Raw genomic sequence first — 17,348 nt, 5'->3', positions numbered from 1 at the left:
GATCGAGGGGGCAGCCGTGCAGCAGCCTCGGGGCCTCTGCTGAAAAGGAGCCAGTCCTCCCCACTGCCTTCTGTCCACGAAGAGATCCTGGACGAGCTCGGCAAGGCCCAGCCAGGTGACCAGGCCCCTTTCACTCCACCAGGTAAGGCAGTGGGTGACCTGAGCTGGGAACACTAACAAGTCCAGAGGACCCTGTGCCCACACTCTGGCTCAATTTGATGCAGTGCTAAGCATCTTATTGCCCCGAGTACCCTGTGGGCTTCCCTCCACACGGTCCCTGTTCTCCTGTTATCTCGCATCTGTGTCCCGGGGGTCCACATCCCTGAGGCTGTACCCAGCTGCTGCAGGAGCCTCTCCTTTGTCCCCTGTGCTAGGCTGTGCCCACCAGCACACCACTGTGTCACATCCTCCACTGACATGGGTTTTCTAGGCCCTCTGGCCCCTCAGCTGCCACCAGGGTCGGCTTTCATTAGAGCAGAGCTCTCAGGGCGCCTGGGGGCTCAGTCGGTGGTGTCTGCCTTCAGCGCAGGTCATGATCCTGGGTCCTGCTCAGCGGGGGTCTGCTTCTCCCTCTCCCACTCCCCTAACTCTGCTCTCTCTCTCTCTCTCTCTCTCAAATCTTTTAAACTAAACTAAACAAAACAAAACAAAAGCAGAGCTCCAGGAGCTGACCGTGCCAGCTGGGACACCTTCCTGCAGGGACCTGGTCCTGGCCTCTGTGTGCTGTAGCCTGGAAGGGCTCCCAGCACATCCTGGGGCAGCACAGGTGCTACCAGGGACTCTGGTGTCCAGCCCGCAGCCCATACAAACTAGCTCCTCCTTGTAACTTTCTGATTTTCCTCTTATATTAGTTAGAAAGTTCATTTTGTTTTCATTTGCGTTTTGTGAGTTACTGGCAAGTTTCATCATTTGGTGTATTTGAGAGCCGTTTGGGTTCCCTCTTCAAGAATTGTCTGTTTAGGGATGCTCAGCTGGCAGTCAGTAGAGTGTGTGGCTCTTGACCTAAGGTTGTGAGTTTGAGCCCCACATTGGATATGGAGCTTACTCTCAATAAATAGATAAATAAAAGTTGTCTGCTTATATTCTCTGCTCATTTCCTGTGGGGCTTCCTGACTCTGTCTTGTTGATTTGCATTAATTCTTTATATGCTCTAGATAGAGACTCTTCATCTGCTGTAATTGTTCAGGCGCCTTTTTCTGGTCTTCATCTGTCAGAAGACCCAGCCCCGGGGACTGTCGTGGAACAGGAACCTTGGTGTTCATTTACTGAAAACCGGCCATTGTGCACCTGTGGTCTGTGTGTGGCCCCTTCCTCCTTGTTCTGTCCTTGTTCACTGGGCTTTGAGCATATCCACAGTCTCCTCTGAGCTGTGTGGTTCCCCTTCCACACCAAGGGCTCCTTCGTTTGCCCTTCTCACTTGGATGTGTTCAAAATAGGAAGTTCAGCCTTTTCAGCCTTTTCTCACTTTGTATGGTGGTAATTTATGCAGTACCATTAACAAAACGATCTTTCATTTCCCTGTTGCCTAGTTTGGTGCCATCTTCATTTGGCATCAAATTTCTGAATATACATATTTGTTTGTTTTTTGTAATAGCTTTCAGAGATATGATGCACATGCATTAAGTTCACCTTTCTGAAGTGTCTGATTCATTAGTATAGTCACAAAATTGTGCCTTGATCACCACTATTTAATCCCAGAACAGGGCAGCCCCAGTGGCGCAACAGTTTAGCGCTGCCTGCAGCCCAGGGTGTGATCCTGGAGACCCTGGATCGAGTCCCACATCAGGCTCTCTGTATGATGCCTGCCTCTCCCTCTGCCTATGTCTCTGCCTCTCTCTCTCTCTCTGTCTTTATGAATAAATACAAAATCTAAAAAAATTAAAATAAAAAAAAATCCCAGAACATTCTGTCAGCCAGTAGAGACACCGCACACGCCCATCAGCCATCACCCCTGCCCTGGCCCCAGGCAACTACTGATCTGTGTCTGTCTCCAGGATTTGCCTGTTCTGGATGTTTCATTACTTGGATTTCCTTTTAGGCATTTTTTGTCTTCTGCTGGGGTATTTGCCTATTTCTTCACTGATACCAAGTTGTTTTCAAATTTCATTGGCTTTTTATGGTTGTATAATATGAGTACGGAAGGTGTAAATTGCAAATGGGTTGTTTGATGACTTTTCATAAACTGAACTCAGCCGTGAGGCCAGCACCCAAATGCAGAAACCAGCCACCCCAGGTCCCGCCAGCAGTGATGTTGGACTCTGCCTCCTGTCCCTCCCTGAGCTCCAGCTGCTGGGCCGGGTTAGTCTGATTGCTTCTGCTCAACTTTGCGTCTGACGTGTGTTGCGTGAGCAACACACACCTGTTCTCCCTTGGGGGGTAAATTTATTGTGTGAGCACACTGCTTGTGCATTGTCTGTTGAGTACACATGGACGTATTCCTATTGGAACCATCAGGTCGCGGAGGGCATGCTGTTGGCTCAGGAGGTGCTGGGCATGGTTTTCCAGGTGCTTCCCCATCCTCCGAGGGCTGCGCTGTCCCGTAGGTGGCCCCCAGCACAAGTCGCTGTGTACACTTAGATCCTGGCAGCTTGTCCTTGGTCCCCCTCACATTCTCTTGGCTTGTGCTTTGGGATGCAGACAGGCCACACCTGCCCGCTGTGATGTCCCCATTTCACCCTGGCCGCGCACTGTGGCCACACCCCATCCTCCTGTTGCTGCCTGAGCCCCAGTAACTCCTGCCTCCATGGGCAGTGCATTGCACTGTCTTTTGTCTGCTTTCCTTTTAGATCATCGTTAATCTAATTACAGATTAATAGGAATTCTTGGATCCTCCGTGGGCCCTCTGTGGGATATATGTATTGAGGATATTTTCTGCTCTTGCTTTTTACCCTCTTAGTGGTGCCTTTTGATGAATGGAAGTTTTTTAATTTAATAGAGTTTAATTTATTTAATTTTTTCTTTTGTGTGGTTAATGCATTCTGTGTCTTATTTAGGAAATCTGCCTGTAAGAATTAACATTTTACCTTTCATGTTTATCTCTCTAGGATTGGGTCTTTTGTCTAAAGTGAGTATGGGTCACAATACACTTTTTTTCCACATGGCTTTTCAGCTCTCCTGCCATATATTTTTTTAAATGTGTTTAGCAAATGTTTTCAGATAAAAGCAGCTTACGTGACAGATAACTGAAAGCAACAGTGGTCCACATGTAATAAAGTCTGACTCTGGATTATCCAGTTCCACAAACATGCAGGACAGTCACCTACCTCTGGTCCACACAGATAATGCCTCTTACAGGACGTGTGTCTGCAAAGAGCAGAGGTCCTCCACAGTTTCAGTTTCAACAACTGCCTGTATGTAATATGTGATGTATGGAAACTGGTGATTAGAACAGCATTCTGTAGGACTGTGTAACCTTTACTGTATTAATCAGGGAGTGTGGTTGGGTTTGTTTTTTTTAATATAGTCTTGTTAATTTTTTATTATTATTATTTTTAAAATAGTTTATTTATTCATGAGAGACATAGAGAGAGAGAGAGAGAGAGAGAGAGGCAGAGACACAGGCAGAGGGAAAAGCAGGCTCCATGCAGGGAGCCAGATGTGGGACTCAATCTCGGGACTCCAGGATCACGCCCTGGGCCAAAGGCAGGCGCTAAACCGCTGAGCCACCCAGGGATCCCTGGGTTTTATTTTTAAAATAGACGTTGGTATCATAACACTTTAGCTTATGAATAATAATAAAACAATAATATGTTAGTAAAATACATAATATTATTATTTTATAATAATACAACAACATTATAGTAAATACAATGCACAGTATCTCAGGATTAAAAGTTGGTTTGGGGACTCCTGGCTGGCTCAGCCGATGGAGCATGTGACTCTTGATCTCAGGGTTGTGAGTTCAAGCCCCACACTAGGTGTAGAGATGGCTTAAAAATAAACTCTTAAAAGGGCCTCTGGGTGGCTCAGTGGTTGAGGGTCTGCCTTTGGCTTAGGGCGTGATCCTGAGGTCCGAGGATTGAGTCCCACATTGGGCTCCCCACAGGGAACCTGCTTCTCCCTCTGCCTGTGTCTGCCTCTCCCTGTGTCTCTCAGGAATAAATAAATAAATAAATAAATAAATAAATAAATAAATAAATAAATAAAACTAAATAAACAAAATCTTAAAAAAACTTTTTTTTTCATTTACAAAATAAAATAAAAATTGTTTGTGGGTCATAGAAGGACCTCCATGACATTACAGTGGCCCTTCACTGCAGTGATCTGAGTCCTCCCTCCCCAGGGCTGTGCTGCTTAGCCTCGGGGAGAGCTCAGCCAGCCCTCAGTGGGTGCCTATGGGTCCACGTGTCCAGGTGGGCCGGCGCAGTGTCCTGAATCTTCCCTCCATTTGTAGGGAGCACAGCAGGTGCTACCTCAGACCTGAAAATGGCGTGTGACCGTGCCAGAGTCCTGCTCCATGCAGAGGAGCACCCTGGAAGCACCATGGCCAGCAAGGTAGGCGGGGAGCCCCTCTCCCCTCTGGCTGTGCTCTCGGTAAGGACCCTTCCTCTGATCTCGCTGCCTGTGCTCCTCTCAAGTCCAAGAAGAATGTGATGGTGGCAGACGCCCCGTCTGCAGTCTTCCACTACTCAGAGGCTAACTCAGAGGAGACTGTCTCCAGCAGGAAGACAGATGCCATCTTCAGAGCTGCCAAGAAAGACCTTCTCACCCTAATGAAGCTGGATGTAAGTGGCCACGCTCCTGCCTGTCTGTGGCTAGGGTGCACAGGGAGACGTGCACAGTCTCTCTCCGGAGGGGCACATGGGTGATGACTGCCATAGACTGTCCTTCTAAGGACCTAGTCCTTTGGGCATGGTGTCCCAGGTCAGGGCCGCTGTGGCCCTTGCCTGGGGTGCACCTCCCTCTGGGGGTGCTGGGGATGGTGTCCCTGTGCTGGTGGCCTCGCAGACCCACTCCCTGGCCCTTGGTCAGCACGCCCCTGCCCTCCCCCGCGTGCTTGCAGGTGGCAGCAGGGGTGCCGTGCGTCCTGTGCCCTCTGCACACTTTTGGAAACCACCCAGGATGCCTTATTAGGGTTGAAAGTGATGGCTCTCCTGACCATCTTCATCATAGGCTCCTCTTTTCTTTATCCTTCTCCCCTCACATCTTTTTTTTTTTTTTAAGATTTTATTCATTTATTCATGATAGAGAGAGAGAGAGAGAGAGAGAGAGGCAGAGAGAGAAGCAGGCTCCATGCAAGGAGTCCGACGCAGGACTCAATACCGGGACTCCAGGATCACACCCTGGGCTGAAGGGAGGCGCCAAACTGCTGAACCACCCAGGGATCCCCTCCCCTCACATCTTGAAGAGTGGTGCATTCCTTGTACACAGAGGGTGGATGCCCATGGAGCCACCATGCCAGGCACCAAATTATTAGTGGGTCCCCAAACCTGTTGTGTGTCCTCTGTGGGAAGACCACTGCCTTGCGCCTGTGTGGACTTTCCATTTCTGCACATGACTCATCCTGTGTGTCCTCTGGACCCACTGCTCCTTGCTCGGTGTCTGTGTCCCAGAGGCTCCATCACTGCTGTGTCTGTCTTGGGCCAGCTAAGGAACGGCCATGTGTGTTCATCCCTTGTCCACCCTGTGCAGGGACATGCGTGCAGATAGATGTCTGTGTCCCGGGGGGGTTTGTCACCTCCTGCCCAGATCAGGGGCTCCAGTGGCCCTATGGGCATGACAGCAGTCAGGGTTTGCAAGCTTTTCCATTTCAGATAAATAAGGGCACAATGTTGAGTACGGCGTTTGGTTCTAATTACATTTTTTTTTTTCTAATTACATTTTCTTGATTCCTAGTAGGGCTGAGTGCCTTCCACGCTCCTGGGAGGCAGTGGGGCAGAGTGCCTTCTGCCCATTTTTCTGTCTCCCTTTTAGACTGTAAGGATTTCTTTATATTTTCTAAATAAGAGTCCTTTGTTCATGGTCTTGCACAGAATCTGCTCTGAGATTTGCCCTTTTTGCCTTCTGAATGGTACCTCTGGTAGACAGCTCTTCTTTGGGTTGAAGGGACCTACCAGTCTTTCCCTTCGTGGGCAGTGCTGCTTGTGCCTGGCTAAGAAACCGTTCCTTCACCTTCATAAAGATGTTTTCTATGTTGTTTAAAAGTCTTATCGCTTTCTGTATCTTGGGCTTTCAGGAGCTGGAGGTATGGACTCTGACTAAATATAGCTTGCTTGCAGATTCCCAGTCGGCCCAGCATCCTCTCTGGACAGTCCGTTCCCTGCAGGTCATGAGCTTGTCTGTCAGGTTCTCTGTCATGTTTTCTCACACTGCTTTCTGTGCCGCACACGGCAATGTAGTCTGCTCCTGAGTCCGCCCACCCTGCTCACAGGACCTTCCTGTCCAGCCCCACCCAGCCCCCGTCGGAAAGAGTGCTTTTCAAGAAGTTTTTGTCCTTTGAGCCAATGGCTCAGCACGGCCTCTGAAGGAGGAAAGCAAGCCCACAGCGGAAGTGTGCCTCTGCCCTGTGTCCCGAGGGGCCTGGGGGCTACAGCAGTACCTCCTGCTAGCAGGGTGGTGGGTGACGGATGGGGGGGGGTGTACCCGCACGCTGTCCCCAGCTCAGTGCCCCCACGAGAAGTCGTGTGCTGCTCTTTTCTCCTTTGAAAATAATGTTTCTCTTGCTGCTTTTAAGATACTTTCTTTGTCTTTGATTTCTTGTATTTTCAGAACTGGGTGTGGATTTCTTTTTGTTTGTCTTGCATGAAACTCTTTGGGATTCTTCAGTCTGGGCCTCTGAATTCCTTTAGAAAAATATCAACATTTTCTCTTCAAATATTGCCTCTGCACATTCTCTCTTCTCCTTAAGAGACTCTCCTTTATCTTTTACATCTTACCCCTTTTTCTGTGTTTTCCATATTCCTGTAAGTCCTTAACCCTTGATGTACATGTTTTTATCGGGATTCACATTCTCTTTCTAGCATCTTTTCTGCTGTTAAACCTGAGCATTGGGTTCTTAAGTTTGGCTGTTCCATTTTATAGTTCTAGAATGTCTACCTTTTTTTTTTTTTTTTTTTTTTTTAATCTGTGGCCACTACTGAGTGGTGATGTGGAACATGGTATTGTCTCCACAGCCTGCAGGCGGGAAGGGCCTCGCACCACAGTCCACTCAGCCAGTCTTGGCATCTTATCAGCTGTATCACAAATGTTTTTTTTCCTCCACTTACTAAATTTTTTTTTAACAGACTTGACTTTTTAGAATAGTTTTAGGTTCACAGCAGAATTGAGAAGAATGCGCAGATTTGTTTTACCCCCTGCCCCTGCCACATACAGCCTCTCCCGGTACTAACACTCCCTCCAGGTGGTGCGTTCATCACAGCAGAGGAACCTACAGTAATCAAGGTCCCTGGCATGACCTTAAGGCTCTCTTGGTGGTGTATTTTCTGTGGGTTTGGACGAACACGTGGTGACACGTGTCCTTGGGGACAGCTTCATGCAAGCAGTTCACGACCTTAAGAATCCTCTGCTCCACCTGTTCATCCTCCCAACCTATCTTCTGCTGTCTCCATAGTTTTGCCTTTTCCACGATGTTGTTGAATCACACGCTGTATCACCTTTTCACGTTGGCTTCCTTTACTTGCTGTTACTCATTTAAGGTTCCTTCATGTCTTCTCATGACCTGAGAGCTTGTTTCTTTTTAGCACTCAATAGCATTCCATTGTCTGGAATGAACCATGGTTTATTTATCCATTCACATATATCTTGGATGCTTCTAGGTTTTGACTATTTTATATATATATATATATGTTTTTTTTTTAAAGATTTTATTTATTTATTCATGAGAGGCAGAGACACAAGCAGAGGGAGACGCAGACTCCATGCAGGGAGCCTAACGCGGGACTCAATCCTGGGACTCTGGGATCACGCCCTTAGCTGAAGACAGATGCTTAACCTATAAAATATTATAAATATATAAAAATATATTTTTTATTCGTTTATTTTATTAATTTATTCAGGAGAGATACCGAGAGAGACAGAGAGAGAGGCAGAGACTCAGGCAGAGGGAGAAGCAGGCTCCATGCAGGGACCCCAATGTGGAACTCAATCCTGGGACTCCAGGATCATGCCCTGGGCCGAAGGCAGGCACTAAACTGCTGAGCCACCCAGGGATCCCAAGTTTTGGCCATTATAAATAAAGCTGCTCTACATGTGCACATGTGCCTGCATTGCCAACTCATTTGAGTAAATAGTGAGAGGTGCAAGGGCTGTATTTTATAATTAAAGTGTGTTTAGTTTTGCAAGAAGCCGCCAAACCATTTTCCAGAGTGGCTGCACCATGGTGTACGTCCCTGACCTTGCATGAGAATTTCTGCTGCCCCGCATCCTCACCAGCACTTGATGTTGTCAGTGTTGTGTACGTGAATGGATTGTGTCCCTTCTGATAGGTGTGCAGTAGTGCATCATGGTTGTTTTAATTTGCATTTCCCTGACAGCGTATCATATGGAGCATGCCTTCGTGTGCTGGTTTGTCATCTGTATGTCTTCTTTGGTAAGGAATCTGATAAGGTCTTGGCCCACTTGTTATCTGGGTTGTTTGTTTCCTTATTGTTGAGTTTTAAGAGTTCTTTGTTTTGGGGATGCCTGGGTGGCTCAGTGGTTGAGCATCTGTCTTTGCCCCAGGGTGTGATCCTGGAGTCTTAGGATCGAGTCCCACATCAGGCTCCCCACAGGAAGCCGGCTTCTCTCTCTGTCTCTGTCTCTGCCTCTCTCTGTGCGTGTCTTTCATGAATAAATAAATAAATCGTTAAAAATAATAAGAGTTCTTTGTTTTGGATAGCAAGTCCTTTATCAGATGTGTTTTTTGCAAATATTTTCTCCTATCTGTGGATTGTTTCTTTATTCTCTTGACAGTGTCTTTCACAGAGCAGAATTTATTCATTTATTTATTTGTTTATTTATTTTTAAGATTTTGTTTATCCACAAAAGACACAGAGAGAGAGTCAGAGACACAGGTAGAGGGAGAAGCAGGCTCCCTGCGGGGAGCCCGATGCAGGACTTGATCCTAGGACCCTGGGATCATGCCCTGAGCTGAAGGCAGACGCTCAACTGCTGAGCCACCCAGGTGCCCAGCCAGAATTTTTTTATTTTAATGAAGTCCAGCTTATAAATTCTTTCCTTTATAAGAGTGTGCCTTTGGTGTCATATCTAAAAGTCATTGCCAGGGCAGCCCAGGTGGCTCAGCGGTTTAGCGCCACCTTTGGCCCAGGTCGTGGTCCTGGAGACCTGGAATCGAGTCCCACGTCAGGCACCCTGCATGGAGCCTGCTTCTCCCTCTGCCTGTGTCTCTACCTCTGTGTGTGTGTGTGTGTGTGTGTGTGTCATGAATAAATAAATGAAATTTTTTAAAAATGCTTTAAAAAATAAATAAAAGTCATTACCCAACTCAAGATCATGTACATTTTCTCCTGCATTATCTTCTAGGAGTTTTATTTTGCATTTTGCAATTATGGCTGTAATCCATTTGGGGTTCCTTTTTTTGAGGGCATAAAGTCTGTGTCTAGATCCATTTTTTGCATGTAGATGTCCAGTCGTTCTCATACCATTTGTTGAAAAGGCTTTCTTTTCTTCATTTTATTGCCTTTGCTCCTATGTCAAAGATCAGTTTACTCCTGTGTCAAAGATCAGTTTACTCCTGTGTCAAAGATCAGTTTACTCTATTTATATTTTTGGGTTTATTGATATATTTTTGGGTCGTTTGTTCTGTTCCATTGATCTCTTTGTCAACATCTCACCAATACCACACTGTCTTGATAACTGTAGCTTTATAGTGAGTCTTGAAGTTGAGAAGTGTCGGACCTCTAATTTTGTTGTACTTCTCTATTGAGGTGTTAGCTCTTCAGGGACTCTTGCTTCTCCATATAAACTTTAGAATCAGTTTATTGATATCTACCAAATAACTTACTGAGATTGCCCTGAATCTATAAATTAAGTTGGGAAAAACTGACATCATGACAATACTCAGTCTTCCCATCCACGAACATGGAATATTTCTCCAATTATTTCTATGAATTATTTTATTAAATTTTTGTAGTTTTCCCCATGTATCTTTTTTAGGTTTATACTTAAGTATTACATTTGGGGGATGATAATGTAAATATTGTTGTGTTTTTAATTTCAATTCCACTTGTTCCTTTCTGGTATATGGGAAAGCAATTGACTTTTGTGTATTAACCTTGCAACCTGCAGCCTTGCTGTAATTGCTTATTAGTTGCAGAGTATTTTTCTTGATTCTTTTGAATTTTCTATATAGATTATCATATCATCTGAGAACAAAAATGGTTTTATGTCTTTCTTCCCAATCTGTATGATTTCCTTTTCTTGCCTTATCATATTATCAAGGATTTCCAGCTCAATGTTGAAGAGGAGTAGTGAGTGGCAACATCCTTGCCTTGTACCTGATCTTAGCAGGAAAACTTCAAGTTTCTCATCATTAAGATGAGGTGATGTGAGCCGTAGGTTTTTTGTGGATAGTCTTTATCAAGTTGAGAAAGTTCCCCTTTATTCCTAGTTTACTGAGAGTTTTTATGATGAATGGGGGTTGGATCTTGTCAGATGCTTTTTCTACACCTATTGTTATGACCATGTGATTTTTCTTTTTTAGTCTGTTGATGAGATGAATTATATTAGTTGATTTTCAAATGTTGGACCAGCCTGGCCTACTTGGGACAAATCCCACTTGGTTGCTGTGTATAATTGTTTTTATTTGTTGTTGGATATGATTTGCTAATGCTTTGTGAGAATTTTTGCATCTGTGTTCCTGAGAGATACTGTTTTCTTGTAATGTCTTTGTCTGGTTTTGGTATTAGGGAAATGCTGGCCTCATAGAATGAGCTGAGAAGAATTGCTTCTATTTTCTGGAAGACCGTAGAAAAAAAAATTTAAATATTTATTTACTTGAGAAAGAGAGAGATGAGAGCACAAACAGGGGGGGAAGAGGGAGAAGCAGGTTCCCCACTGAGCAGGGAGCCCCAGTGGGGCTAAATCCTAGGACCCTGAGGTCATGACCTGAGCCAAAGGCAGACTCTGAACCAGCTGAGTCACCCAGGCGCCCCTATAAAGGATTGATAAAATTTCTTCCTTAAATATCTGGTAGAATCTACTGGTAAACCAGCCCATCTGGGCCTGGTACTTTCTGTTTTGGAAGGTTATCAATTGCTGATTAAATATCTTAATAGATATAGGCTTATTCAGTTAGTCTCTTTTCTTGCATGAATTTTGGTGGATTGTGTCTTTCAAGGCATGGGCTCATTTCATCTAGGTTACCCAATTGTTGAGCATAGAGTTATTCGTAGTATTCCTTTATTATCCTTTTACTTTACTGGACGTCTGTAGTGTTTCATTTCTGATATTAATAATTTGTATTCTCTTTCTCTTAGTGTGGCTAGGGGCTTATTGATTTTTTTATAGATATTTTCAATGAACTGGCTTTTGGTTTTGTTGATTTTCCCTATTGATTTCCTATTTTCAACTTCATTGATTTCTGCTCTAATTTTTACTGTTTCTTTTCTTCTGCCAACTTGCAATTTGCTTTTCTCCCCTAATTTTATAATGTGGAAACTTAAATTACTGGTATTGGTATTGGATCTTCTTTTCTAATCTGTGCAATCAGCACTATCAGTTTCCCCCTATGTGCTGCTTTTGTTGGATTCCACAAATTTTGAGTTGTGTTTTCATTTTCTCTTAGTCAAAAAAAAAAAAGTTTTAATTTCTCTTGCGTTTTCTTCTTTGACTTACATGTTGTTTAGAAGTCTGTTTATGGGGCACCTGGGTGGCTCAGTACGTTGAGTATCTGACACTTGGTTTAGGGTCAGGTCATGATCTCAGGGTTGTGGGATGCAGTGATGTCGGGGACCCTGCTCAGCAGGGAGCCTGCTTCTTTCCCTCTGCTCCCCCCCCAAAATAAATAAATGAACATCTTTTTAAAAAGTGTGTTGTTAAAAAAATAAAAATAAATAAAAAATAAATAAATAAAAAGTGTGTTGTTTAGGGGTGCCTGGGTGGCTCAGTGGGTTGAGCATCCGGTTCTTGATCCTCAGAATTGTAAGTTCGAGCACCACATTGGGTGTAGAGATTACTTTTCAAAAAAATCTAAAAAAAAGAAGTATGTTTAATTTCCAAGTATTTTTGGATCTTCCAGTTATCTTTATGTTAAGATTTCTAGTTTCATTCCGCTGTGCTCTGAGAGCAGACATTGTATGATTTGTATTTTCTTAAATTTTTGAAGACAGGGTTTCTGGCCTAGTATAAGGCTATGTAGGTGAATGTTCTGTGGGAAAACTGCTCTTTTATATGAAGTAACTCATAGATATGAATTATGCCCTGTTGTTGGGGGTTCTGTTGAGATCAGTGGTGTCCCAACGGATATTCTGCTGCTGGGTCTGTGTGTTTCTGACACAGAGGAGGAAAGTCTTCAGCTGTCATACTGACTCCATCTGTGTGTCCTGCAGTTCTGTCTGTCTGTGTCTCCTGCAGGTTAATGCTCTGTTTCAGGCATGCACACGTTGTGTACTAGGTTGTGACATCATCGAGAACTGACCCTTTATCACCGGGTGATGCCTGTCATCCCTGCTAATCTTCCTTATCTGGAGTCTGCTTCATCAATATAGCTGCCCTGGCTTAGTATGATTAGTAATAACAGTCTTTCTCTGCGCATCATCTTTCAGTCTATGTGTGTCTTCACATCTAAGGTAGGTTTCTTGGAGACAACGTGTAGTTGTAGTCTGACAATCTTTGCCTTTTAATTGATGCATTCAGACGATTGATGTTTAGGTGATTATTGATATAGTTGGGTCACTATCTACCACACTGGTTATAGTTTTCTGTTTGTTGCCCTTGTTTTTTGTTATTTTTGTCTACCATTCTTTTTCTGGTTTCTGTGATTTTAATTGGGCATTTTACATGATATGTTTTTTTCTCCTTTTTCAGCTTGCCTGTTATATAGTTCTTTTTTCCTTTTTGTCTTAAATTTGCAAGATACACTTACACCTAACCCTAGTCCACTTTCAAATTATACTGACATGATAATAAATATATGTATTGGTCTCTGCCCATGGCTCCTGATACAGCTCCTGACATGACTCTGGATGGGGCTGGTCATCAGAACAACAAGGCCACAGCCAGAAGCTTGGCACTTTCAGCCCTACCCCCATCCTTCAGAGAGGGGAGAGGGGCTGCAGACTAAGCTAATCATCCATCACACCTACGTGATGACGCTGCCACAGAAGTCCCTCAAGCATGGGCTTTGGAGAACTTCCAGGCGGGAGAATACACCCACGTGGGGTGGGTGGTGCACCCAGAGAGGGCTCAGGAGCTCCCCTGCCTCACCCCCGTGCCCTGCCCTCAGCAACACTACCACTGGGATGTTCCTGACTCATACCCTTTATGACAAACCCACGACAACACATATATGTTTCCCTGAGTCCTGTGAACTTGAAGCAGGGGCTGTGAGAACCTCCAGTTTACAACCAGGTGGTCAGATGCACACCCTGGGACCCTCTAGGTAGGGCTGGCATCTGAGGTGGGGGCAGGCCAGTGGGACGAGCCCCTAACCTGTGAGGTTGGAACTGAGCTGACTTGCAGGTGGCCCAGCAGGTGTTGCAGAGAGAGCTGGAGACCTGCCTGGCTGCACCCACAGCGTGGAGTCAGACCTGTTTAGTTGTAGGGAAACAGGGAGCTTTCCTTTGAAGCCTTGTGCTGCTTCCTGGAGCATGAGAACTTGGAACCACATAATCCTGACCTACCACCCTTTAGGTCGCCATAGCCTACACCACCAAGTATATAGCATTGCTGCGCCACCACATCAAAGATCAACTAAGAGTCAGAAGGGGGCGGGGGCCTGGCTCCATCGGGAACATTCGCCTCTGGATCTCACGGCTGTGAGTTCAAGCCTCACACTGAGTGTAGACATTGCTTAAAATAAAATCTTACCAAAAAGAAGAAGAAGAAGAAGAACAAAAGTGTTTATTTGGCCTTCACTGAGTTCTCCTCCTGTGCTCTCCTTCCCCTCGGCTCTGACCTTCACCACTTTCCTTCTGTCTGAGGAACTTTGAACATCTTACAAGGCAGATTTGCTGAGCAGGGTCCCCAGTTCTCATGTCAACATCTTTATTGCTCCCTCACATTTAAAGGATAATTTCACTGGGTACAGAACTCTAGGTTGGTGTGTTTTTCTCTCTCAAAACTTTAAATATCGGGTTTACTCTTTCCGTGCTCATGTGTCCTCTGAGGAGTCAGTTATCACTGTTATCTTTGTTCCTCATTATATCAGGTGTTTCTTCCCTCTGGCTTCTTTCAGAATCTTCATCTTTGATTTTCTGTAGTGTGAAGATGGTGTATATGCTAGGGTGTTTGGCGTTTGTCCTGTGGGGTGCATTTGTCCTGCAGTCCTTGGACATCCTGGTCCGTGGTTGTCAGTTTCGTTTGCTTGCTTGCTTTTCAGTTTCAGGGTGTCCTCAGGTGTCGAGACTGCTCAGCAAGTCCCGTCTGCTAAGGAGCTCATCAATGGCCTCGTTTCTGCTGCTCTGCTCTTGCCTCTGGTTCTCAGGATTTCCACATCCCTGCTCACACGGCCCATGTGTTCTTGTGTGCTGTCTCCTGTATCCGTAGGGCTCCCAGCCTCTGTGAACCACGATTATTTAAAATTCTGGTCTGAGCATTCCCACAGGTCCGAGTCTGGTTCTGATGCTGCTCTGTCTCCTCAATGTTTGTGTTTTGCCTTGCTATGTACCTTGTGGCGGTTTCTCGATGGCTAGGCATGACATCCCACGTCAAAGGAACTGCAGTCTCCCTCTGCTTCCCTAGCATGACCCAGGCAGGGGACAGCTGGGATTGGGCCCAGTGCCTTCTCAGCCCCACAGAAGCTTAGCTTCTCAGCCCGCTAACTGGGGCCAGATAGAAGGGGAGCTGAGAGGCCTACCCCAGCCAAGCAGGGGTGTGGGACCTGGGGTCCAACCTGTGACTTCCTGCCTGGCTGCAGAGGGTACAACAGCCTCCCAGGCCTGCTTTCCAGGCCTCTGTGGAAGCACAGGATGAGTGAGACCTGCTACAAGGCCCTTGAGCTCCTCTGCTCAGGCTCTCAGGGCTCTGGGCTGGAGCAGAAGAGAAGGGGCATCTTCCTTGCTCAGGAGGTCACTGTACCCTGACTCCACATCCCAGCACTTGGCTCATTTCTGCCAACTGACCTTATAACAACCCTGGGTATTTTGAAAAGGTTCATGGTTTTGAATTGATGCTTTTAATAACATTTGTTATATTAAAGTTATAATTAATGAAAAAAGAAGGCACTGCAGTCAGCAGATGTCAAGTGATGTGGCGCAAGACTTGGGGAGCCATTGGTCTGTGTCCAGCAAGGGCCATGCATCTGGATCATGCTCCTGTCACCCCGACTCCCCTCCCCTGGTTAGCAGGGCCCTGAAGAACCCCAGCGGGCGAGGCTCTGCTGGAACAGTTTCCCCTGATGGCAGGCTTTCCCTCCCAGTGCCAGAGACCCAATAGCATTTTCCTCTGCTCTTTCCTGTGAGAACCAACTTGAGCTCCTGGATGTAAAGCTCACAAGACTGTGGGGCCTCATGACTGGGTGTCTTGTGCCTATAGCACCGGTGTTGGCTGTGCAGGGGTCCGCCTTGGCAGTGGTTCTCCAAGGGTGTCCATGTTCCTTGTGAGGACCAGGGCTGCCTCCTTGTGTTGATCCCTGCATTCCTGTTTTTAGGACCCCTCGCTCTTGGATGGCCGGGTGACCCTTCTCCATGTGCCGGGGGGAACAGTGGTGTCGAGGCAGGGAGACCAGGTAAGCAAAAGGCCATGGTCGGAGGGAGCAGTGACCAGGGCTGCCCAGAGCTCTAGCCAGTGTCAGGTGGGGTGCCAAGGAGGCGGCCTCCCTGTGGCCCAGGCTGGGCACAGGCCCCCTGATGTGCGGGCTGTGGGCCGCCTTCAAGAGACAGTCTGCATTTTCCTTCCTCTGTGAATGTGGAGCCAGTAACCTGTTCATGTGGGACATTATGTACGGAGGTGCCGGGGGAGGGATGGGCCTCTGCCACTGAAGAATCAACCTCCTATAATTGGTCGTCAAACAATAAGACCGTGGACGCTGCTGACACTTTCCAGGGGAGACTGTGCCTGGATCAGTGCTGTGAGGGAGAGCAGGCACAGGAGAGGTGTGGGGCTCCTGGAGCCCCCACAGACTGCAGTGCTGACCTCCTGGGTGCTGGGTGCTGCAAGCTGGATGCGGTGTGCTGCAAGCTGCATGCCAGGTCAGGGGTCTCCAGCCCACACCCCTTGTCTGGTCAGGACGTGAACATCCTCTTCGTGGTTTCGGGGCTGCTGCACGTGTACCAGCGGAAGATTGACAGCGAGGAGGACACCTGTTTGTTTGTGGTGCGCCCCGGGGAGATAGTGGGCCAGCTGGCTGTGCTCACAGGAGAGCCCCTCATCTTCACCATCAAGGCCAACAGGGACTGCAGCTTCCTCTCCATCTCCAAGGCACACTTCTATGAGTGAGTCTCTGCTGGGCCCCAACCTGCCGTGAGGTCAGGCCAGCCTGGGGACCCCTGTGCAGCTGGTGGCGGCTATGGGACCCCCATTGGGCCCCTCAGGGTCCGGCCTCAGGCCCTACTCACACATGACATGGGAGTCCCAGGGAGAAGGGTGATGGAGCAGGAAGGGGGTGTCACGCTGCGGGGTGGCCCCCGTGCCTGCTACCTCTGGACACCAGGAGGATGCTGGCTGCTCAGGAAGACACTCAGGCCTCCCTGTACCTGGATACAGATTCTCCTCAGCCCCATCCAGTTTGTCCAGGCCCAGATAGTCTTGAGCCTGCTGAGGGAGGCTAGGCCTTGTGTGCTGCCTGACTACCCTGCGTGCATCTGCATATGTTCGCGTGTGTCTCTGTGTGTGCATGTCAGTGTGTGTGTGTGTTTGCATGCGTCTGCATGTGTTCACATGTGTTGGTGTGTGTGTGCATGTGTTTGCATCTGTTCACATGTGTCTGCATGTGTTCCCATGTGTCTTCATGTGTTTGCATGCGTCTGCATGTGTTCACAGGCATCTGCGTGTGTTCACAACCTAAGCCCCCTGGTGCAGGCAGCTCCTGCCCTATAGAGGTTGTCCGACTGCTGTCCTAAACAGTTTCACCCAATCCTGGGCCTTTATGTACCAAATTCACATCTCCCCACAAACGTCACTCCTGGGGTCAGGCTTGTGTGTCAGCTGCTGTCCTGATGTCCCCTGGGGTGCAGGGGTTTCCTCATTCTGTCGTCCAAAACTGAGCCACATGCCCCCCCCCACACACACACACACTTTGCTCCCGCTCTGAC

General features: G+C 47.0%; 1 protein-coding gene across 7 annotated transcripts in view; it reads left to right on the top strand.

The window, feature by feature from the left end:
• The window catches only part of PNPLA7 (patatin like domain 7, lysophospholipase), a 65,516-nt gene that overhangs the window by 16,541 nt on the left and 31,627 nt on the right, over positions 1–17,348 (top strand). For all 7 annotated transcript variants that reach the window (XR_013354042.1, XM_077851604.1, XM_077851607.1 and 4 more), the window contains 5 exons: positions 2–142; positions 4,394–4,494; positions 4,578–4,724; positions 15,746–15,823; positions 16,324–16,529. Coding sequence is in view for 6 of the 7 variants with exons in the window: in XM_077851604.1 (XP_077707730.1) it covers positions 2–142; positions 4,394–4,494; positions 4,578–4,724; positions 15,746–15,823; positions 16,324–16,529 (673 nt within the window). In the remaining variant the exon portion in view is untranslated. The remainder of the gene's footprint in view (position 1; positions 143–4,393; positions 4,495–4,577; positions 4,725–15,745; positions 15,824–16,323; positions 16,530–17,348) is intronic.

The sequence above is a fragment of the Canis aureus genome, chromosome 16, assembly GCF_053574225.1.
Source record: "Canis aureus isolate CA01 chromosome 16, VMU_Caureus_v.1.0, whole genome shotgun sequence".
Classification (NCBI taxonomy): Eukaryota; Metazoa; Chordata; class Mammalia; order Carnivora; family Canidae; genus Canis; species Canis aureus.
The sequence above is the reverse complement of the archived record's forward strand: the minus strand, read 5'-3'. Positions and strand labels throughout refer to the sequence as shown.